Below are 18,855 nucleotides of genomic sequence, written 5' to 3' on the forward strand. Positions count from 1 at the left end.
CACAACAGCATATGAACTATGTGCATATGACCCCACTAATGAAATCATTAAAGAAATTAAAATGACACTAGAGGAGGGTTTAAGACTGGGTTGCATCAGTAATGAATATAAATTTCTGCTTAACAATAACTCCAGAATGCCAGTTTTTTTACACCTTACCCAAGATTCATAAAGCAAATAAACCAGTGGCAGGAAGATCCATAGTCCCAGGATCCCATTCTGTCCTTGAGCCCCTTATCCCAGTTTATTGATCTTTTTTTTGAAACCATTTATACCAGAAATGCCATCATATTTGATATTTATTTCCTTCTTTATTTATTTATATTCCACTTTTCTCCCCATAGGGGACCAAAGGTGGTTCACAACTGATTGAACTACATAATAGACAAGAGGGTTTTTTTTTTAAAATCATATTAAAACAATTAAACATTTATTAATGCCTCGCCTCCAGTCTTACCTCACTTCAAAAATTGGTTGTGCCATTATTAATATTATAAGATAATATTTGTGCTATTTTTGTTGTATTTAGCTCTCGGAGAACTTGATGCTAGCCATTGAGGAAAAGAGGAGAGCTCTAGCAGCATACAAAGCCTGTCCTAGTGAGTACAATTTGCAGGCTCTTCGAGTTGCTCATAGCAAAGTCCAACAGACTGCCAAGAGATGTTCTAATGATTATTGGCGTCAGCTCTGCTCTCCGGTACAGATAGCAGTGGACACAGGTAACATCAAGGGGATGTATGATGGTATCAAGCAGGCTTTAGGTCCAATACAGAAGAAATCTGCTTCTTTGAAGACTGCTACAGGCATGATCATCCAGGACTGAGCACAGCAGATGGACCGCTGGGTGCAGCACTATTCTGAGCTATATTCTAGAGGGAACATAGTAACCAAAGGGGCATTAAATAACATTGAGTGTGTGCCTGTCTTGGAAGAGTTGGACAGCGAACCAACTTTAGCAGAAATAAGATTGGCCTTGGATTCCCTCGCCTCCGGCAAGGGAAGTGCTGTAAAGAGATCATTACCACTGAGCTGTATGAAATATTTTGTCTTTGCTGGAGGGAAGGTGGAGTACCACAGGACATGAAGGATGCAAACATTGTCACATTGTATAAGAACAAAGGAGACAGGGGCGACTGCAATAACTACCATGGCATCTCTCTTCTCAGCATTGTAGGGAAGCAGCTTGCCCATGTTGTGCTGAAGAGGCTCCAGGTGCTTGCAGACAGAGTCTATCCAGAATCACAGTGTGGATTTTGAGCCAATAGATCCACCATTGACATGTTATTTCCTCTCAGACAGTTGCAGGAGAAATGTAGGGAACAATGACAGCCACTCTTTGTGGCCTTCATAGATCTTACAAAGGCCTTTGATTTGGTTAGCAGAGATGGCCTTTTTAAAATACCTCCCAATATTGAATGTCCACCTCAGCTCCTTAACATCATCAGGTCCTTTCGTGAGGAAATGAAGGGCACTGTAGTTTTTGATGGCTCAACATCAGATTGCTTTGACATAAAAGTGGACTGTGTCCTTGTGCTGACCCTGTTTGGGGTCTTTTTTGTTGTCATGCTGGTGTGCCTTTGGAACTGCAACAGAAGGTGTCTATCTCTGGACTAGATCACATGGAAAGCTCTTTAATCTCTCTAGATTGAGAGTAAAGACCAAAGTCCAGCTGAAATGCATGCGATACGTCCTCTTCGCTGATGATGCAGCTGTGGTTGCCCATTCTGCTGAAGAGCTCCAACAACTTATGAATCATTTTAGTAAAGCCTGCCAAGATTTTGACTAACAATCAGCCTGAAGAAAACACAAGTCAAGGGGCAGGGTGTGGACTCACCTCCCTCTATTACAATCTCTACACAAGAACTGGAGGTTGTTCATGATTTCATGTACCTTGGCTCAATGATCTCTGACACTCTCTCTCTAGATGTTAAAAATTTCCAAATGGTCAGAGGAAGTAAAAAATTGTTCTCTTAAAAATAAGAGCTTGGGAGACATTAGAAATAAATTTATCTGTTCTTGTAAATTTCCAGTCCATCACAACTTTCTCTCTACATGAACTATCACATTTTCCTTTCAAGGCCTTATTATTAATGATATTCTAATTAATAAAGAAAGCAACAGTTGAATTGGCATATCATTGTTCTCGGGCCTAACAAAAGTATGGCAATACTGAATGTGAAAGAACAATGTAATCTATCACACCTTTGCCTTTTGCTTTTTATTTTTATTTTTTAAAAATTTCCAAAACAAATACAAGATTCAATATATTCGCGAAGGCTTTCACGGCCGGGATCTAATGGTTGTTCTGGGCTGTCCTCTGAAGATGCCGGCCACAGAGACTGGTGAAACGTCAGGAAGAACAACCTTCAGAACACGGCCAAAGAGCCCAAAAAACCCAGAACAACCATCAAATACAAGATGCTTTGAGGAAGGGAGTAGTAAGTAGAATTTATAACCTAATTTTTGGAACAAGAGGAAAAAGAGACTGAAATAGAAGGTTTGAAATCAATTTGGGAACATGATTTAAAGACAGAAATTAAAACAGAGGATTGTACAAAATTTGGAAGATGAGAGTTTTAAGTTTAATGTTGGTAAGAATAAAGGTGTTTTTTTTAAAAAAAAAAGTTTAAGGTGGTACATAACTCCAGTGAAATTGAACATAATAAATTCATACTATTCTAAGGCCTGTTGGAAATGTGATGAAGAAATTGGCACATACTGTCATATGTGGTGGGAGTGTAGAAATTTCTTTCAGAAATTAAGAAACTTTGGCAATTGATTTTTAAGGGAATATGTAATATATTTTGAGAATATATCGAAATTAATTCTAAAATTGCTTTGCTATCAATTTTTCATAAGATAGAACTTGATTATTGCTCAAAGGAATTTATTTCTAATCTTATGACAAGTGTTAGAATATTAATAGCTAGATTCTGGAAAGATAAAAATGATATTAAATTAGAAGATTGGTATAATGAAGTATGGGACATTTCGTGAAATGATAAATTGATTACTCAATTTAAGATGAAAAGAGGGGAAATAAGTTTAAATATTTTTATGCTATTTGGGGTAGATTCATTGAATATGTATGAGTGAAAGGAAAGGGAAAAGCCTCTAAGCAACAAGCGATACAATTTTGGAACGGAGGTTTGTAATAAAACTATTGCTTCAAAGGGTCCTGTGGGTATGGGGGTGCACTGTGTTTTAGATTGTATTAGTAAGTATTTTATATTCTTGTATTTGTTTTAGAAATTTTTAAAAATAAAATAAAATAAAACTTTTGCCCATTGCCAATCAGATTTGTGTCCTCCAAACAATTTCCCCTCCCCCCTCTTTCTACACAATACAACGCATAAAATGGAGGAACTGTTCCTTTGGTCTCCACCAGAGAGATCTGGGGTAGAGGTGGGAGATTACACACACCCCTTTTCTGCATGTCCCACTCCTTTCTCTCTGCCACCCCCTCCTACTCTCTCCGAACTTGGTGTAGCCAGAGCAGAGTGCAAAAGGTAGACGGGTGTCTGCTGTTTGCTGGCGATCTGCTGCAACTTCTCCCCTTGCACCACCAGATGTAGCTTGCCTCAGTCTCTTTCTCTGCCTCTGTCTGCCTTTTCCCAGCTGTACTTGAACCCCGACTCCTTTCGTTTCTCTCAAAATCCATCTTTGCACAGACTGGCCATTTCAGGATACCAGAAATGCTGAGGTCAATGTGGCATTTAGATGTGAGGATCACACCAAATGGCATATCACTCCTCCCTTGACCTCAACTTTTTAATATTGAAAATTGCCTGGAGAAAGAAAAATACATGCCATGTAAATTCCCTCAGAAAAAGCTTTATTTATTTATATTTAACCATTGCTAACATTTCATATCAAAATATATGAATACATACCCAAGATACAGTTTTTTAAAATCAATGAATGTTCAGGAAATCAGTGTCATTCATGCACCACTTTGAAACCCCCCACCACCACATTTTTAATGACCATATATAACAATGAAATTCTATGCATGTCCATTCATAAATGTCCCACTGAATTTAAGAGGAATGAGTACTATATGCATATAGGATGACAACCTAATTACCACACATAAGTTTTGAAGTACACTATTTTTATTTTTGTGGTTACTTCATAGAATACAATATCAAATGTATGAATCATGAAAAGAAATTAAGCTTCTAATTACAGCAAGTCCCTTCTGTTGCATATGAAGAAGAAGAAGAAAATGATCTTCGGCTCAGTCTATATGCTGATAAAGCAGCTGCCAAACTGCAGGGATCACTCACTTTCCCAGATGCCCCAGTATCAAGGTGTACTTCACTGATGTCATGGAATTCAGCTAGAAAAGATCTCGTATTTGCTCCCCAGTAGGGACTTTAGAATATCAGAACAGTGCGGATGCTGAAACATCAGAACACAGTTTAAAGTTAAGGGCAATGAACTCTGTTCTTCTTCAACTGAACCCCTTAGAATCATTGGGACTTAGTTTATTAATGACTATCCAAAGTCCCTAAGTGTAATTATAGATATTAAGTAGTTCCAATGATGCGTAGGGAGTGATTGACAAGTGTAGTATTATTGACAGACAGTACACATTTGCATGTGGATGGTGATTTGCTGCAAATGAGAGGAGGAGGTATGCTTTGGAACAGTGTGGTGTGGTTTCACTGAGAGATAGATAGAGATCAGGGTCTGGAGAAGGCAGTGAAGGAAACAGCAGCAGGCTGGCAATCTACCCAGTGCAGGAACTAGAGCATGAGCACACTGGCCGGGCCAGAGGTTGGCTCCTGTTGTATCTCTCATGGGTTACTTGAATCTGTAACAGCCCACTGATTGAGCCTGTCAATGTTTCTGTCTAACCTCCTGTTGCTCCTTTGACTATTTATGGGCAGCCAAATGTCAGAGTAATGGACTTAGTAGAAGGTTAATATGATTATAAACATAGAGGCCAGTAGACGTAAGCTGGCTAGTGATAGCCTGAGTCTGGGAGAGGTATGTTGCTCCACTAGTCCTAATGAACCAACCTCCCGTGCTGTTAACATTCTCTCTTCCTCCATTAAGGATTGTATCCCCTTTTATGAGCCTATTAAGATCAGCAGGAGAGGTCTCTCAACCTTCATAGGCACGTTTGCTGGGGAAATGGGAGAGGGCCTTCTCTGTTGCTGCTCCCAGACTCTGGGCACCACCTCTCCACGGGAAACCAAGCTGGCCCCATCTTTGCTGTCCTTCTACAAGCATACAAAGACATTTCTCTTCAGGCAAGCTTTCCTTCAAATGACTGGTTGACCAAGGGGATCTTTAAAAGGGATTGTTTTATTCTGTTCTTTTACTTGAGCTTTCAATATTGCTCTTATTTATGAGTTTTAAAACGGTATCTTTTTAATGCTTTCCTAATATTGTAATAATTTACTATTCATTTTAAAACTTTGTTCCTTTTAATACTGTAAGCAGCCTTTAATCTTTTAGGAGAGAGAGAGAGAGAGAGAGAGAGAGAGAGAGAGAGAGAGAGAGAGACAGACAGACAGACAGACAGACAGACAGACAGACAGACAGACAGACAGACAGACAGACAGATAGATAGATAGATAGATAGATAGATAGATAGATAGATAGATAGATAGATAGATAGATAGATAGATAGATAGATAGATAGATAGATAGATAGATAGAATGGAACAGGAATGGAACATTTCACCTGACATGCAATCTGACTCAGTAACTGTTAAATCAGTGTTACATCTGTAATCTAAGACACACCCCTAGTCCGGATCACTATTTCTTGTCCCATAGTCATTCACTTTTTCTTCTCAGTGAAAGAAAAGAAAAGATTTACCTTTTCCCCGCTCGGAGCAGGTCAAAGCCTTCATTGATTTTCTCAAAAGGCAGTGTATGGGTAATTAATGGGTCCAGAGCAAACTTTTTCTCCATAAAATCTGAAACAAGCCTAGGAACAGGCTCTTTACCTTTCCAACCTGTAAATAAAAGTGTACATGTTTAGCGTATGAAATACAGATTAGGATTGCATTAAAAAAATGGATATGTGTCTTTCAGTCTAAACAGATTTCTGACCTCTATCGGTCTGGTTCAAACTTAGCAATCTTTTATCAGCTATTCCACAGTGGAATGCTTCAGAGCCGTGAAACTCAGTTATCTGGGTGGATGTCAAGACTGCTGAAAATGTCCTGCTATGCCAAGGCTACCCAGAGGCCTCTTGGTCCTTGTTATCCATATGCTGTGCTAAAACTCATTGCAATGTGAGATATTGACTTCCAAAGATACTTTCAGCAGCCAAATAACATAAATCTTATTGGACCTTACCTCCATATAGAGATCCTTTCAAAGTGCGGCCTATGAAGACAAGTGCCGGGGAGAAAGCCATTTCTGATGCAGAAGGAGGCACTCCCACACCAATGCATTTTCCATAGTTCAGGTGGCAAGAAGCCAAGGCTGCTGCCTGAAGTAAATCCAAAGTCACACGTGAGAATCAACCTAAAGATTTGCCATTAGAGATGGGCATGGCAGTTCATGTTGGTTCATCTTTCGGCTGAACAGGTTTCGGTGCTTCACAGGCCTGCCTCCTCTGTCAGCCCCACCACTCAGAGGCAGCACCTCAGCCTCCCTGCTCCACGACCTCCTCTGGGTGTTGCCTCTGAGTGGGTGCCCACTGAAGGAGGTGGGGCTGGGAAGTAACAAACACTCGTTCGGCTGAAGGACCATGCAGCAAGAACCAAGCCCATCTCTATTTGCCATGCCTAGTACAACACATGTTGCTTTCAAGATGGGCAACCTCTTCTCTTATGGTATTGCTGTATGAAGGACATGGTGAGAGCAGTAAGAAAGAAATTCTAATCCCATAGCAATAATGGCGTAGATCCTAAAATAAACCAGCTGAAGGAAGACCAGGGAAGAGAAGGGCTCTATTCCAAAAGAGCTCCTTTCAGCCCAACCCTCAATCTCTCTAGAAGGTTGGGAGGGGGGTATTGAACCATCTGGGAGGGACTGTGACAAGTCCTGAGAGAGAGGAAAGAGGTATCATCTGGACAAGGAGACTAAAACAGGACTCAGTCCACCTAGTTTTCCTAGTCTCGGCCTCCCTTTTGCCATCCTTTTCACCATCTTTTTCATCATCCTTTTACCACCTTCACTGGCACCTGTTTTAATTTATCTTGTTGGTTATTATATGTGTTTGAATGTATGCATTTTTAATCATGTTTTGCTATTGTGCTGTTGTTAGCTGCCCAGAGTGGCCTGGTTGCCAAATGGTGTGGGGTATAAATCCAATAAATAAAATAAAATAAAATATGGTATTTCTCATTTAAAAAGTAACTTGGTGATAAGCTGATTAAGGTGATGACTACAGTGGCATTTAGCCTGCTTTTTGGCCTGCTGCAGGGATGGTCTGGTTGCTCCTAAAGCCAATGGTCACTCAATCGCTTTGTTGGAGTGAACAAGCAACCCCCAGAATGTTCCTACCCACACCTTAATGGCCACTGTCAGGTAGGATGACTCCATCTTTGATCATTTCAAGCATGTGTGATAACTGGAAATAAACTCAAACTGAAGACCCCTGCTCGGAAATAACGGGTACATTTCCCTTTCCTTTCAGGCCTGCACCTACCAAAGTCTCCGGGCGCCCAACCGCTTCAAATGAATATTCGACACCTTCTCCATCCGTCATGTCAAGCAGAACTTCATTGATGGGCTTCTTGTAGTCTAGTGGGTTAACACACTCAGTGGCTCCCAGTTCTTTAGCCTTAGGAAATTTATCCTTGTTGATGTCAACTCCAATGATGCGGGAAGCGCCAGCTGCTTTACAGCCCATGACCACTGAGAGGCCAACTCCTCCCAAGCCAAAGACTGCACAGGTGGACCCAGGCCGCACCTACATCAGCATCAAAATAGTAGAAGTTAATTTGGAAAATAATATTGATCTAAAATTCGTCCATTAGAATACCCCCACCTAATTTATGTAACTTTTTATTCACAAAGGCTTTCACAGCCGGGATCTAATGGTTGTTGTGAGTTTTTCGGGCTCTTTAGCCGTGTTCTGAAGGTTTTTCTTCCTAATGTTTCGCCAGTCTCTGAAGATGCTGGCCACAGAGACTGGCGAAACAACCTTCAGAACATGGCCAAAGAGCCCAAAAACCCACAACAACCATTAGATCCCAGCTGTGAAAGCCTTAGCTAATCCAAAATTTCTTAACACCAAAGTACGCTATACCAAACTTCCTTCCTTGAAGTATAATTAAGTTAATTAGCCGCCTAGAATAATCTTAATTGATTAGATAGGTGGGATAGAAATTAAATAAATAAATAAATAAATAAATAAATAAATAAATAAATAAATAAATAAATAAATAAATAAATAAATAAATAAATAAATAAGTGTTTAATTAATGTATTCACAATGTCCAATTTATTTTCTTTGCGTCTCTTTGTGTCTCTTTCCCCTCCAGATCCACCGCTGCTCAATTTGGTGGTATGACTAAGAGACACTTTTTTTCTATTAAAGGAATTATTCTGTCCAGGGATAATCACGGAGCCATATAGTTAAGATTTTGTATCTCACCCAGTGGTAACGACAATGTTAAATTGGCTGTTTTATTGCTTCTTCTTTTGCCAGCTGCCAACGACTTGCAAGCAAGCTACGACTTGCAAGCAAGCTACAGTAATTCAGCTGCTTGTTTCCGCCCACTGGTTGATTGGGGAGTTTCCTGGATCAAACGTGGGTAACCACAGTCCCCCTCCCCATGATTAACAGGCTTCTGCCCCATTTCACCACCTCTACGGGGTAGTTTTAACCCCCTGGGGGGTCCCAAACATATTGAAATTCAGCCCAGGGGACGGAGTTCTGTCCTCCTGCTGCTGTCTCATCACAGCGTAAAGCTGGAAGTCATCCTCACGAGAGATGTTGAGCAACTGAGGACTTATAGGTCACTCAAGTTAGAGGCCTCAAACCCTGCCTCTTGAGTTTATTTTAAAGGCACTCTGCTGATTTTAATGGTTTTAATGGACTTAATTGATTTTAATGCGTGTATTTTTCCCCCTTGTGGTCTTAGTTTTACTTGGTTTTGTAGTTAAATTTGTGCTTCCTTTTTAAATTATTATTTTACAAAGTTTGTAAGCTACCTTGAGCACTACTTCCACATGAAAATGTGGTACAAATGTGAAGAAGAAGAAAACCTTTTTCTTTGCTAGTTACTAGCTACAGTACTTAAAGCAACATTTATTCTTTACAACATGTGAGGGATATGGAAAGATTTCAAAGCTCATTGAGGGTGGGTTGGGGTGGAGTCTTTCCTTCTCTGGTAATCAGCCATTTATGACTAGAACCTTTCATGTTGATGAAAGCAGAAAAGACACCTCGGTTCTGGTCCCAAAGTACACATGAGGAGATGCTGATGGTTCCTTGAGAAGTGAGGTAACCAACTCTTTATCTGGTCCTGCATCTGCTCTGTTTTTGAGCATGGGAACCTGGAACCATCTAATTAGCAAATTACCATGGAATATAATTTGTAAATATTTTAATGCAGTAAACAGAATGAAACATATTATCCACCACCATTATAAAACTAGAATGAGTGGAAACAATTGTGAGAAAACATTCAGCAAATTGGATTTTGATGGCGTCTTTGACTCAAAATACAGATATGCCACAAATTCCCCATATTGCAGATCAACCCTCTGTGTTTTGATCCTTACCTTTGCAGAATTTATGGCAGCCCCGTAGCCTGTTGAAAATCCACAGCCAATCAGACACACTTTTTCAGCAGGAGCTGAAGCATCAACTTTGGCCACAGAATCCTCATGGACCACAGTGTATTCTGTGAAAGTGCTGGTGCTCGCAAAATTGTGAATTGGCTTTCCTTCATAAGTGAATCTGGAGGTTCCATCATACATTAAGCCAACAGGTGCTACGATGCTTTAATATACAGAGAAGGAAATAAGAGCTCAGTTGTGATTCCCACCAAGGACATGTCAAAAATAATATAATACTAGCACTATGATAATAGAAACTCACTCATTTCTTTTGCACAAGTTCCCTCTGGGATTTCTGCAAGTGCTGCATTTCCCACAATGTGGCAGACCAATAGGAATGACTTTGTCTCCTGGATGTTAGAAAAAAAGGTCTTGGTGAGGCTCCCTGGAAGTACCAGACAGTTGGATGGCATGAGAATGGACACACACAAAATGCAGACATTTCGTGTCACAATGATACACCCAGCGAATGCACATCCTAGTTTTGTTTGTTGCTAATTCTTTTCTGCTGTGATGTTGTCCCTTTGGACTGACCAGGCTGTGAGCACATGACACAAGACTAGAGATGGACATGAACTGGAAAAATGGTGGTCCATGGTGATTCGTGGTTAGCCATTTTGTTTCTCTGGTTCATGCCTATGGGGGTGGGGATGGTTGTACATGCTCCTCCTATGTTTGCTGCAAGTGCCATCCTCAGAGGCAGTGGGCCTGGCTTCTCTGCCAGCTGATAGGCAGGCACATGCTCAGAAGCAACAGATGGTTCCTGGCAGAGAAGCCAGGCCAGCTGGCTCTGAGGATGTCATGTTGCTCTAAAATTGCTTCATCTGTTTATATTTATTTAAAATACCTATATATATATAGCTAAAGCAGCATTTAAATTCATAGGCAAAAGTTTAGAAGGCAATATTGGAAGGCGTTTCATCATGCAAGGTTTCCCCTGGCAGTTCTTCAGTTTTAGGGCACTTTCTTTCTCCATGTTGACTAGAGGGGACAAAATACTAAACATTGTTTAGTACCTGGAAAATAATGATGTTGTGCTAAAGTTTAAGGAAGCACTGTAGTACTAAACTCTGCCCAATGCACAAAATGGTACCTAGAAAATAAAAGTTTGGGAAGAAAACAAAGATGTGCTAACTCATGGGCGAAAAGGAGTAAAATAAAATGAGATTAAAAGAACATAGTTGGATATTTGGGAGATCTCTCCTAAGATCAATGTATAAACAATCCTTAAAATGGAATGAACACTTGTCTGTCAGAAATATAGGTAGGTTTTACTTTTTTTCTAGTACCAGCATTTGTTCTGTTTTGTTCTTCCCTGGCTTCCCATGTTAGTGCTAAATGTTCTATTTCTGATGTTTTCATCTTGTTTCATAAACACACAAAAACTAATAAATGCTTGCAGCAAAAAGTGCAGACCACCATAAACTAGCATGCCTCCTCGTTCAGGCTGGGCCAGAATTTTTAGGAATTCTCATGAGGCCTCTGCATTATTTTTGCACGAGGTACCACTGCCCAAACTCAGGAATAATAACTACACTTCAAATAAGAACATTTAACTTGTGCGGTTAGTTTAACAAGCAAAGTGGGGATGCCAATGTCAGGAACAAAGTATTCAATTCAGTTCTAACTGACTGTTGCCAGCTTCAAATGTCAGACATTCTGGTGCCTGGGCAGTGATAAGGAATAAAGGTATAGAGAGCCATAGAGATGGTGGTTATCAAACTCCAGCAGGATTGGCACTAATGCTGAAACATTTTCTGCAACTGATGGAGGACAGAGCAATGGCCTAAGTGCTTGACTTACACAATGTGGGTTTTCAAACATAAGGGAAACTTCCAGTATAGGCAACAGTGAGGTTTTTTTTAAAGAAGAGGGTAGCAAAAAAGTTTATTGATGCTTCTAGTTAAAACAGGCTTTTATCAGATAAACTCTGAATAATGAAATTATCTAATTCAATCACAGTTTTTTTTTTGTGGTAATAAAAGGCATCAGTTATATATGTTTAGTGTCATTTTATCAATGTTGAAAACAGCTGTATGCTGATATTATTTTGTATCACCCTGCATTTAGGCATACCTGGTTTCATACCGGTAACTCCTTCCCCAACACTTTCCACAACACCAGCTCCTTCATGACCAACAATAATGGGGAAATTCACCTTTAAATCACCAGACAGGACATGCTCATCTGAATGGCAGATGCCAGAAGCCAACATCTGGAATAGAAGTGAAAGATGTCTCGTGACAGAGAATTGCTTCATATGTGGATGTGTAACACAGATCATCAAGTGTAAGGGTGTGTCACTGAAGACCAAGACGATCCACACTTTTGTGTTTCCAATCACCATATATGGGCGTGAAAGTTGGATAGTTAAGAAAGCTGACAGGAAAATAAAATTGATACCTTTGAAATGTGGTGCTGAAGGAGAGCCTTCCAGATACTCTGGACTGCCAGAAAGACAAACAAGTGGGTCCTAGATCAAATCAAGTCTGAACTATCTCTAGAGGCAAAAATGTTGAAACATGTTGTCCTAGTGAGCTTGTCCTCCTTTGGGCACAGCATGAGAAGGCATCATTCTCTGGAAAGGGCAATAATGCTGGGAAAGGTGGAAGGAAGCAAGAAAAAATGAAGAGGTGGTTTGATTCCCCAAAGAAAGCCACAGGGTTGAGTTTGCAAGCACTGAGCAGGGCTGTTGAAGACAGGCTATTCTGTAAAATGGCTCATTCATAGGGTCATCATAAGTCAGGGGTGACTTGATGGCACATAACAACAATAATGGCTATATGGTGAATGGAGAACCATGGCTCTTTGTCTCACTTCAATGTCCCTCTCTGAATGAATTCAGTTCCTCCCCTGGAAGGGATTGAGTGTTCTTGCAAAGGTTTCCCATGCCTTGCAAATACACCCTTCACAAGCCTAGACTTACCTCTAGGTTAAAGTAAGTTGGTTAGGTTTTAGAAACCCAGTTTCATATGTCCTAATCTGCACCCATCTTCTTTATAATTCCAGAATTGTTTCCCTCCTTTTGTTCCTTCATTTGCCTTTTCCACTTTTTTTTAACATAAACTTTATAAAACTCATATGTCCGGTCTGAAACGTGAGTGAGTAATATCCAGTCCTTCTACTTGGTCATTCTACAGTTTTGGAAATATTTTCCAGTTTTTTCCCCTTAAGGGTGGTGGCAGTGTTCCAAAAAGCAGATCTGGGCATTCTTGAAGCCTGTGCTTGTCTTGGGCATAGACCTTGGACCATGATGATTCTTATATTTCATATTTAAGACATAATAACTTTGATTTAAGTGACATGGTGGTGCTGTGGGTTAAACCGCAAAGCCTCTGTGCTGCAAGGTCATAAGATCAGCAGTTTGAATCCACATGACGGAGGGAGACCGTCACTTGTCCCAACTCCTGCCAACCTAGCAGTTCGAAAGCATGTAAAGATGCAAGTAGATAAATAGGCACCACCTTGGTGGGAAGGTAATGGCGTTCCATGTCTAGTCACACTGGCCATGTGACTATGGAAGCTGTCTATGAACAAATGCTGGCTCTATGGCTTGGAAACGGGGATGAGCACCACCCCCTAGAGTCGGACATGACTGGACAATTTGTCAAGAGGAACCTTTACCTTTACCTAACTTTGATTTGCACAGAGAATGCACACATTTCGGTGGATAGAAATAAGGAGGGAGAGACCTCTACAGATTTCTTAGATTGTCCTTTACCTCCTGTGACTTATGCTCACATAGACTAATATCCGTAGTGTTGCTGATGTCATTTCCTGCCTTCTCACATTTCTCCCTTCAAGTGCTCCTGGATCGCAGATAGCTTGCCTTTGTTCTCAAGAGATGAGTAGCCATGAAGGGCATCTCCACTTCTGTTACCTAGAATTAGGATTCCTAATATCTGTCCCGTTCCAGTGTATTGCTCTAATAAACACTGACTCTCTCATTTTCCTGGAATAAGAAGTGTGCCCGCCATTTCTTTCTAAAGGAGGAAATATGGTCTGCTAACTAGGATTCCAATATTCACGTGTAAAGTACAGTTTACCCGAGCACACTGTTGAGCTATGTTTTACAAGAAATTTTAAAAAGGATGTAGATAAGCACGGCCAAGTCTTTGGAAAAGTTAGGTTTAGGAGGTATAAATACCAGAATTCTGAATGTAGAACGGTCTCTATCAGATTCTGGAAGTTGTCGTTTGTTAAAAAAAAAAAAAAAACCTTTTCTCAGCACTAGATCTTTTCCTTTCTCATGGAAATATGAACAAACAATGCAGATGTGGAAGTGAAAAGTTCACCAGCTGAAGCGTTGGCTCTCAGTGCCCTGGTGCTCACCCAGAGTTCCTAGAAAACCAGATCCAAAGCTACCTCTCCTGTGGATCTGGTTTGCCTTTCCTTCCATAAAATGTATAGAGCTCAACAAGAAAAACTCCACCCCGTTTCACATGCACAATCCCATCAGATTGGCAAATCTGAATTCACCATAGAAAGTGTCATCCTCTAGAACAGTGGTCCCCAACCTTGGGCCTCCAGATGTTCTTGGACTACAACTCCCAGAAGCCTTCACCATCACCTCTGCAGGCCAGGATTTCTGGGAGTTGAAGTCTAAGAACATCTGGAGGCCCAAGGTTGGGGACCACTGCTCTAGAACATCTGGGGGTAATAGGCTCTCAAGAAAAATGGCAGAAGGGCCTGTCCCCATCTCCTGCACCTCCTGCTTCAGGAAGCTGCCACACTCTGCCTTAAAGTAGAGCTGGGCAAATCTGAGAAAAATGAGTGTAGATGCTACTGGTCAGCAGCCTTAACCCAGGATGGGGTTTGTCTCTCTTACCTTAATGCGAACTTCATGTGCTTTTGGTGGAGCCACTTCTATTTCCACAATGCTAAATGGTTTCTTCGGTTCCCAGACTACAGCTGCTTTGCATTTGATGACCTGTGAAAACAACTGAAGATGAGATGGTCTTCTCCATTCAGCTAAAGTTGATCCTCTGCACTTGTATTCTGGCATTAAGCACAATTCCTTTCTTCCTTAGATGTAGATGCAAGTTTGCATGGCTGTTTACAACAGAGTATACTTTGGACAATATTCTATGGTCTTGTTTCAAAGGCTGAATGAAGGATTCTGTGCTAAGACTCTAAACTGTCTCTATGCAGCCTCGCAGCATTGCCATCCTAATGTGTATTCTATTAATAAATGTAATCTGAAACGTAGTGAGAGTTTTAATTTCCCCCCTCCATTTACAGGGCCTCTCATAGTCTGTGTTTTCTGCATTCCTTTCTCTGTGAAACTACTTTCCTGGTAGCAAAACTGTGCAAGGCTGCAGCCTCAAAAAGTTGCAAGCAGCTGTACAAGTACCTTCCTTGAATTGTTAATGACAGGACCTTTGAAAGGCATGCATTCACAGGATCTTTAAGTCAGAAGTACTTTCATGGCTCATAATAACACATCTTTTGAATGAAGAAGCAATCTTAAAAGAAATTATCTACTTACTTTCCCTGCAGTGCTCATGGCTATAGGCTTTGTAACGCCTCTGCTTCTCTGTGTTGCTTCACTGCTTTCTGGCTGCCTTCCTAGATGTACAAAGGTTCACACTCTACACAGCTTTGGCAAGGACAGACCTTGGTTTCAACTAACATTAGCATTTTCCAAGCTCCTCCCAAGAAACTTAAGCGTTCCTGCTACATTTTTTCCTCCTATTGTTTTATTACACTGAGTGACTAAGATTAGAGCTTTTCAGGAATTTCAAGGAGTCATTCAATGTATTTTAAATAAATCTGAAAAAAGCAGATTCTGAATCCTTAAGAAATTATGCTCTTATGATAAGAATGCTTATGATAAGAAGTTCAGTGCGTCAAAGAAAGAGAATAATTGCCACTAGAGATAAATGTCCAGACTTCACTATGAGATTAGTGTATTTCTAGGAGTTCTCAAGGTCAAATGTGCCACTCAAACAATGACCAAAGAACAGTACAAAACATTGTAATATTCTCTATTATTTTGAATCTGTGAAGTCCATCTCTGCTGACAATTATCCTTATTAAGGGTTGTCATACACCTCCAGCTCCTCTGTTGTGATGGACAGGCGTGACATTTGGACTGTCCGTCACAAGGGTTAATTCCAATGTGAGACTGGATAAAAGTAGATTTGACAGATCTAATTTTCCTTTGAACGCCTTCAGCAATAGAGTACTCAGCACTTCTCAAGGTAACTGAGTACATTGTTGTACTACTGTAACAGTTAGGAAGTTTTTCCTGATATGCCATCAAAATCTGGCTTCCTGTCAATTGATCTCATTATTATGTATCTTTGAGAGTACTGTACTGAGAACAGATCCTGCCCTGCTCTATATGGCAATCTCTCAAGTGTCTGAAGAATTGTATCACATCTCCCTTCAGTCTTCTTTTCTCAAGGCTGAACATGCCCACTTCTGTCAGTCTTTCCACATAGGGCTTGGTTACCAGTGCCCTGATCATCCTTGTTGCCCTACTCTGAACTTGTCCCAATTTGCTGCCTTCATCCTTAAAGTGTGGTGTCCAGATCTGGACACAGTACTCAAGATGTGGGCTAACCAGTGCCAAATAGAGGGGAACTGGTACTTCACAGGCTTTAGAGACCATATGTTAATGTTGGCCTTTTTTGCAGCCACATCACACTATTGGCTCATATTCAGCCTGTGGTCTATAATACACAAGATGGTTATAATATGTAGTATTAATGAGCCACGTATCCTCCATCTTGTAACTGTGCATTTGGTTTCTATCCCTAGGTGTTGAACTTTGCACTTACTGTTAAATTTCATACTATTGTATTCAGCCCCATGTTTGAGCCTATCTACATCTGTGACATTTACCCACATGACCCCTGCTTGTTTCACCCAACACAGAGATAACACGTGTTGATAACACGTACTTTACCCCACTGCCACCAGTCGATTTCTGTCAACACTCTTTAATTAGAAAGAATGAGGTCCAAGGTGATTATAAAGTAGAACACAGGTTTATTGATTACAGCTCACTTAAACAGGTTCTTCACAGACTTTAAGGTATTCATTAGATTATTAATAATTTGTTTCACTCTTAACCTTTTCAGCTCTCCAAGTTCCACACTCTTAATTCCTAACGCTACCCTCTCTACCACAGACTAATTTCTACTTCAGACTCTCATCTCTGACTCTCTCTCCCTTTCCTATCTGCTCCCTGACTCCTCCTTCTCCAGCCAAGCCTCATGTAGCTGCTGACTCTGCCTCTCCAGCCCTCTCATAGGTTCATGCAAATCAGCTCATGAATATGAATGGCATGAGTGACGTGGGCAGTCGTCACAACTTTTTGAATTTTGCTTCTATCTTCCAAGGTACAGTATTAGTTATTCCACCCAATTTTGTATCATCTGCGAATCTGATAAGCATTTTCTGTACCCCATCATCCAAGTCATTAAAACAGCGTTAAAGAGCACTGGGCTCCAGGACTGTGCCCTGTGGTAACCCACTTGTTACCTCCTCCTAGTTTCAGAAGGAACTATTCTAAACCGCTCTTTGAGTACAATTCTGTAACCAATTGTACATCCACCTGACAGTTGTTCTATCAGCCTAGTTAGCTTGCTAATCACGATATCATGGAGCATCTTAGCAAACGTTTTGCCGAAGTCAAGATATATAATGTCTAGAGCATTCCTACCATCTACCAGGGTGGTTACCCAATAAAATAAAAAAAAACAAGATAAGATAAGATTAGTCTGGCAGGATATGTTCTTGGCAAATCCATATTGGCTTTTGATTATTACTGCACCGTTTTCAAAGTATTTGCAGAGTGACTGTTTTATAATCTGCTCTAGAATTTTCTACGGAATTGATGTCAGGTTAACTGGCCTATAGTTCCCCGGATCCTCCTTTTTGGAAGATCAGGATAATGTTAATGTTTCTCCAATCATCAGGCACTTCACCCATCCTCCATGATTTCAAGAAAATAATAGATAGTGGTTCTGCAATCTCCCCAGCCAGTATCTTCAATACTCTTGGATGTATACTACAATACTCCATCAGGCCCTGGAGATTTGAATTAACATCCCTGTTCAGGTCTTGCAAACTAAGAGCAGTGGCTTCCTTTACTGAGTCAATCCATCTCATGTTACAACTTTACCCTTTCCTACTGCCTCCCCTTTTCCAGCAATGTTGTCTTTCCTTGTAAGTTCTGCTCAGACCTTGCAAACCAACAGTTTTGGCTTCCTTTACTGAATCAGTCCATCTCATGTTATATCTTTCTCTCTTCTTATGCAACCATATTCCAGCTGTTCTTGGTTTTGCCCTAACCCAGCAACCGCAGTACAGATCATGGGGTCATCTTCTGGGATCTTCCAGCACTGAGTAATTGTGCATGAGGGATGCTGCTGTTGGAATTTGCGTGTAGTATATGTGTACTCTGTTTTTAAAAGCCAGAAAATTCAATTATTTAAAAAAAACCTCCAGTTTATGAAAGTGGGATATTGTGCTTCTGTATCCATGATTGAAAATACCAGTAAATAGCATGATATTTCTGTGCAGTATTGTGCCTGTTTTGCCAGCAGTTAAAAAGTTGTCAAGCTTTACATAGGAATGAATGTGGACAAGGCCCATGACAGCAGTCAAGATGGCCTATAGGATACCCTCTTGGGGTCACTACCATTCACAAAACATTACCCAAGCAAGGGAGAAACCCTGAGCCTGACTCCTTTTTCATCCATTAACTATTTCTTATGCAAATATGAAGCAACTCCCAAGGCTTTGAGTTTTGACTGGAACAAATAAATTTCATTGAAATAAATTGTGATGAAGTCATCCTTGTTAGGCACGTTAAACACATGCCACATGGATTTCAGCCTGAGTTACATTTCACATCAGCCTCAGGGCAATAGTTAGTTAGTTAGTTAGTTAGTTAGTTAGTTAGTTAGTTAGTTAGTTAGTTAGTTAGTTGGTTGGTTGGTTGGTTGGTTGGTTGGTTGGTTGGTTGGTTGGTTGGTTGGTTGGTTGGTTGGTTGGTTGGTTGGTTGGTTGGTTGGTTGGTTGGTTGGTGACCTTTCAGTACCTTTAGGACCTATCAATTGTTTTTTCCTGTCTGGACTT

The 18,855-nt window shown here is 40.6% G+C and overlaps 1 protein-coding gene across 1 annotated transcript; it reads right to left on the reverse strand.

The window, feature by feature from the left end:
• Positions 1 to 3,818: 3,818 nt before the first annotated feature.
• LOC110091498 (alcohol dehydrogenase 1B) lies at positions 3,819 to 18,101 on the reverse strand. The gene is made up of 9 exons (XM_073001896.2): positions 15,251 to 18,101; positions 14,591 to 14,692; positions 11,839 to 11,977; positions 10,025 to 10,112; positions 9,706 to 9,925; positions 7,622 to 7,885; positions 6,322 to 6,457; positions 5,837 to 5,975; positions 3,819 to 4,404 (listed from the first exon to the last, which is right to left on the reverse strand). Exons 1-9 carry the CDS (start codon positions 15,266 to 15,268, stop codon positions 4,380 to 4,382), a joined length of 1,131 nt encoding a protein of 376 aa, XP_072857997.2. The 5' UTR covers positions 15,269 to 18,101; the 3' UTR covers positions 3,819 to 4,379.
• Positions 18,102 to 18,855: the final 754 nt, after the last annotated feature.

This window comes from Pogona vitticeps, chromosome 5 (genome assembly GCF_051106095.1).
Source record: "Pogona vitticeps strain Pit_001003342236 chromosome 5, PviZW2.1, whole genome shotgun sequence".
In the NCBI taxonomy this organism is placed as follows: Eukaryota; Metazoa; Chordata; class Lepidosauria; order Squamata; family Agamidae; genus Pogona; species Pogona vitticeps.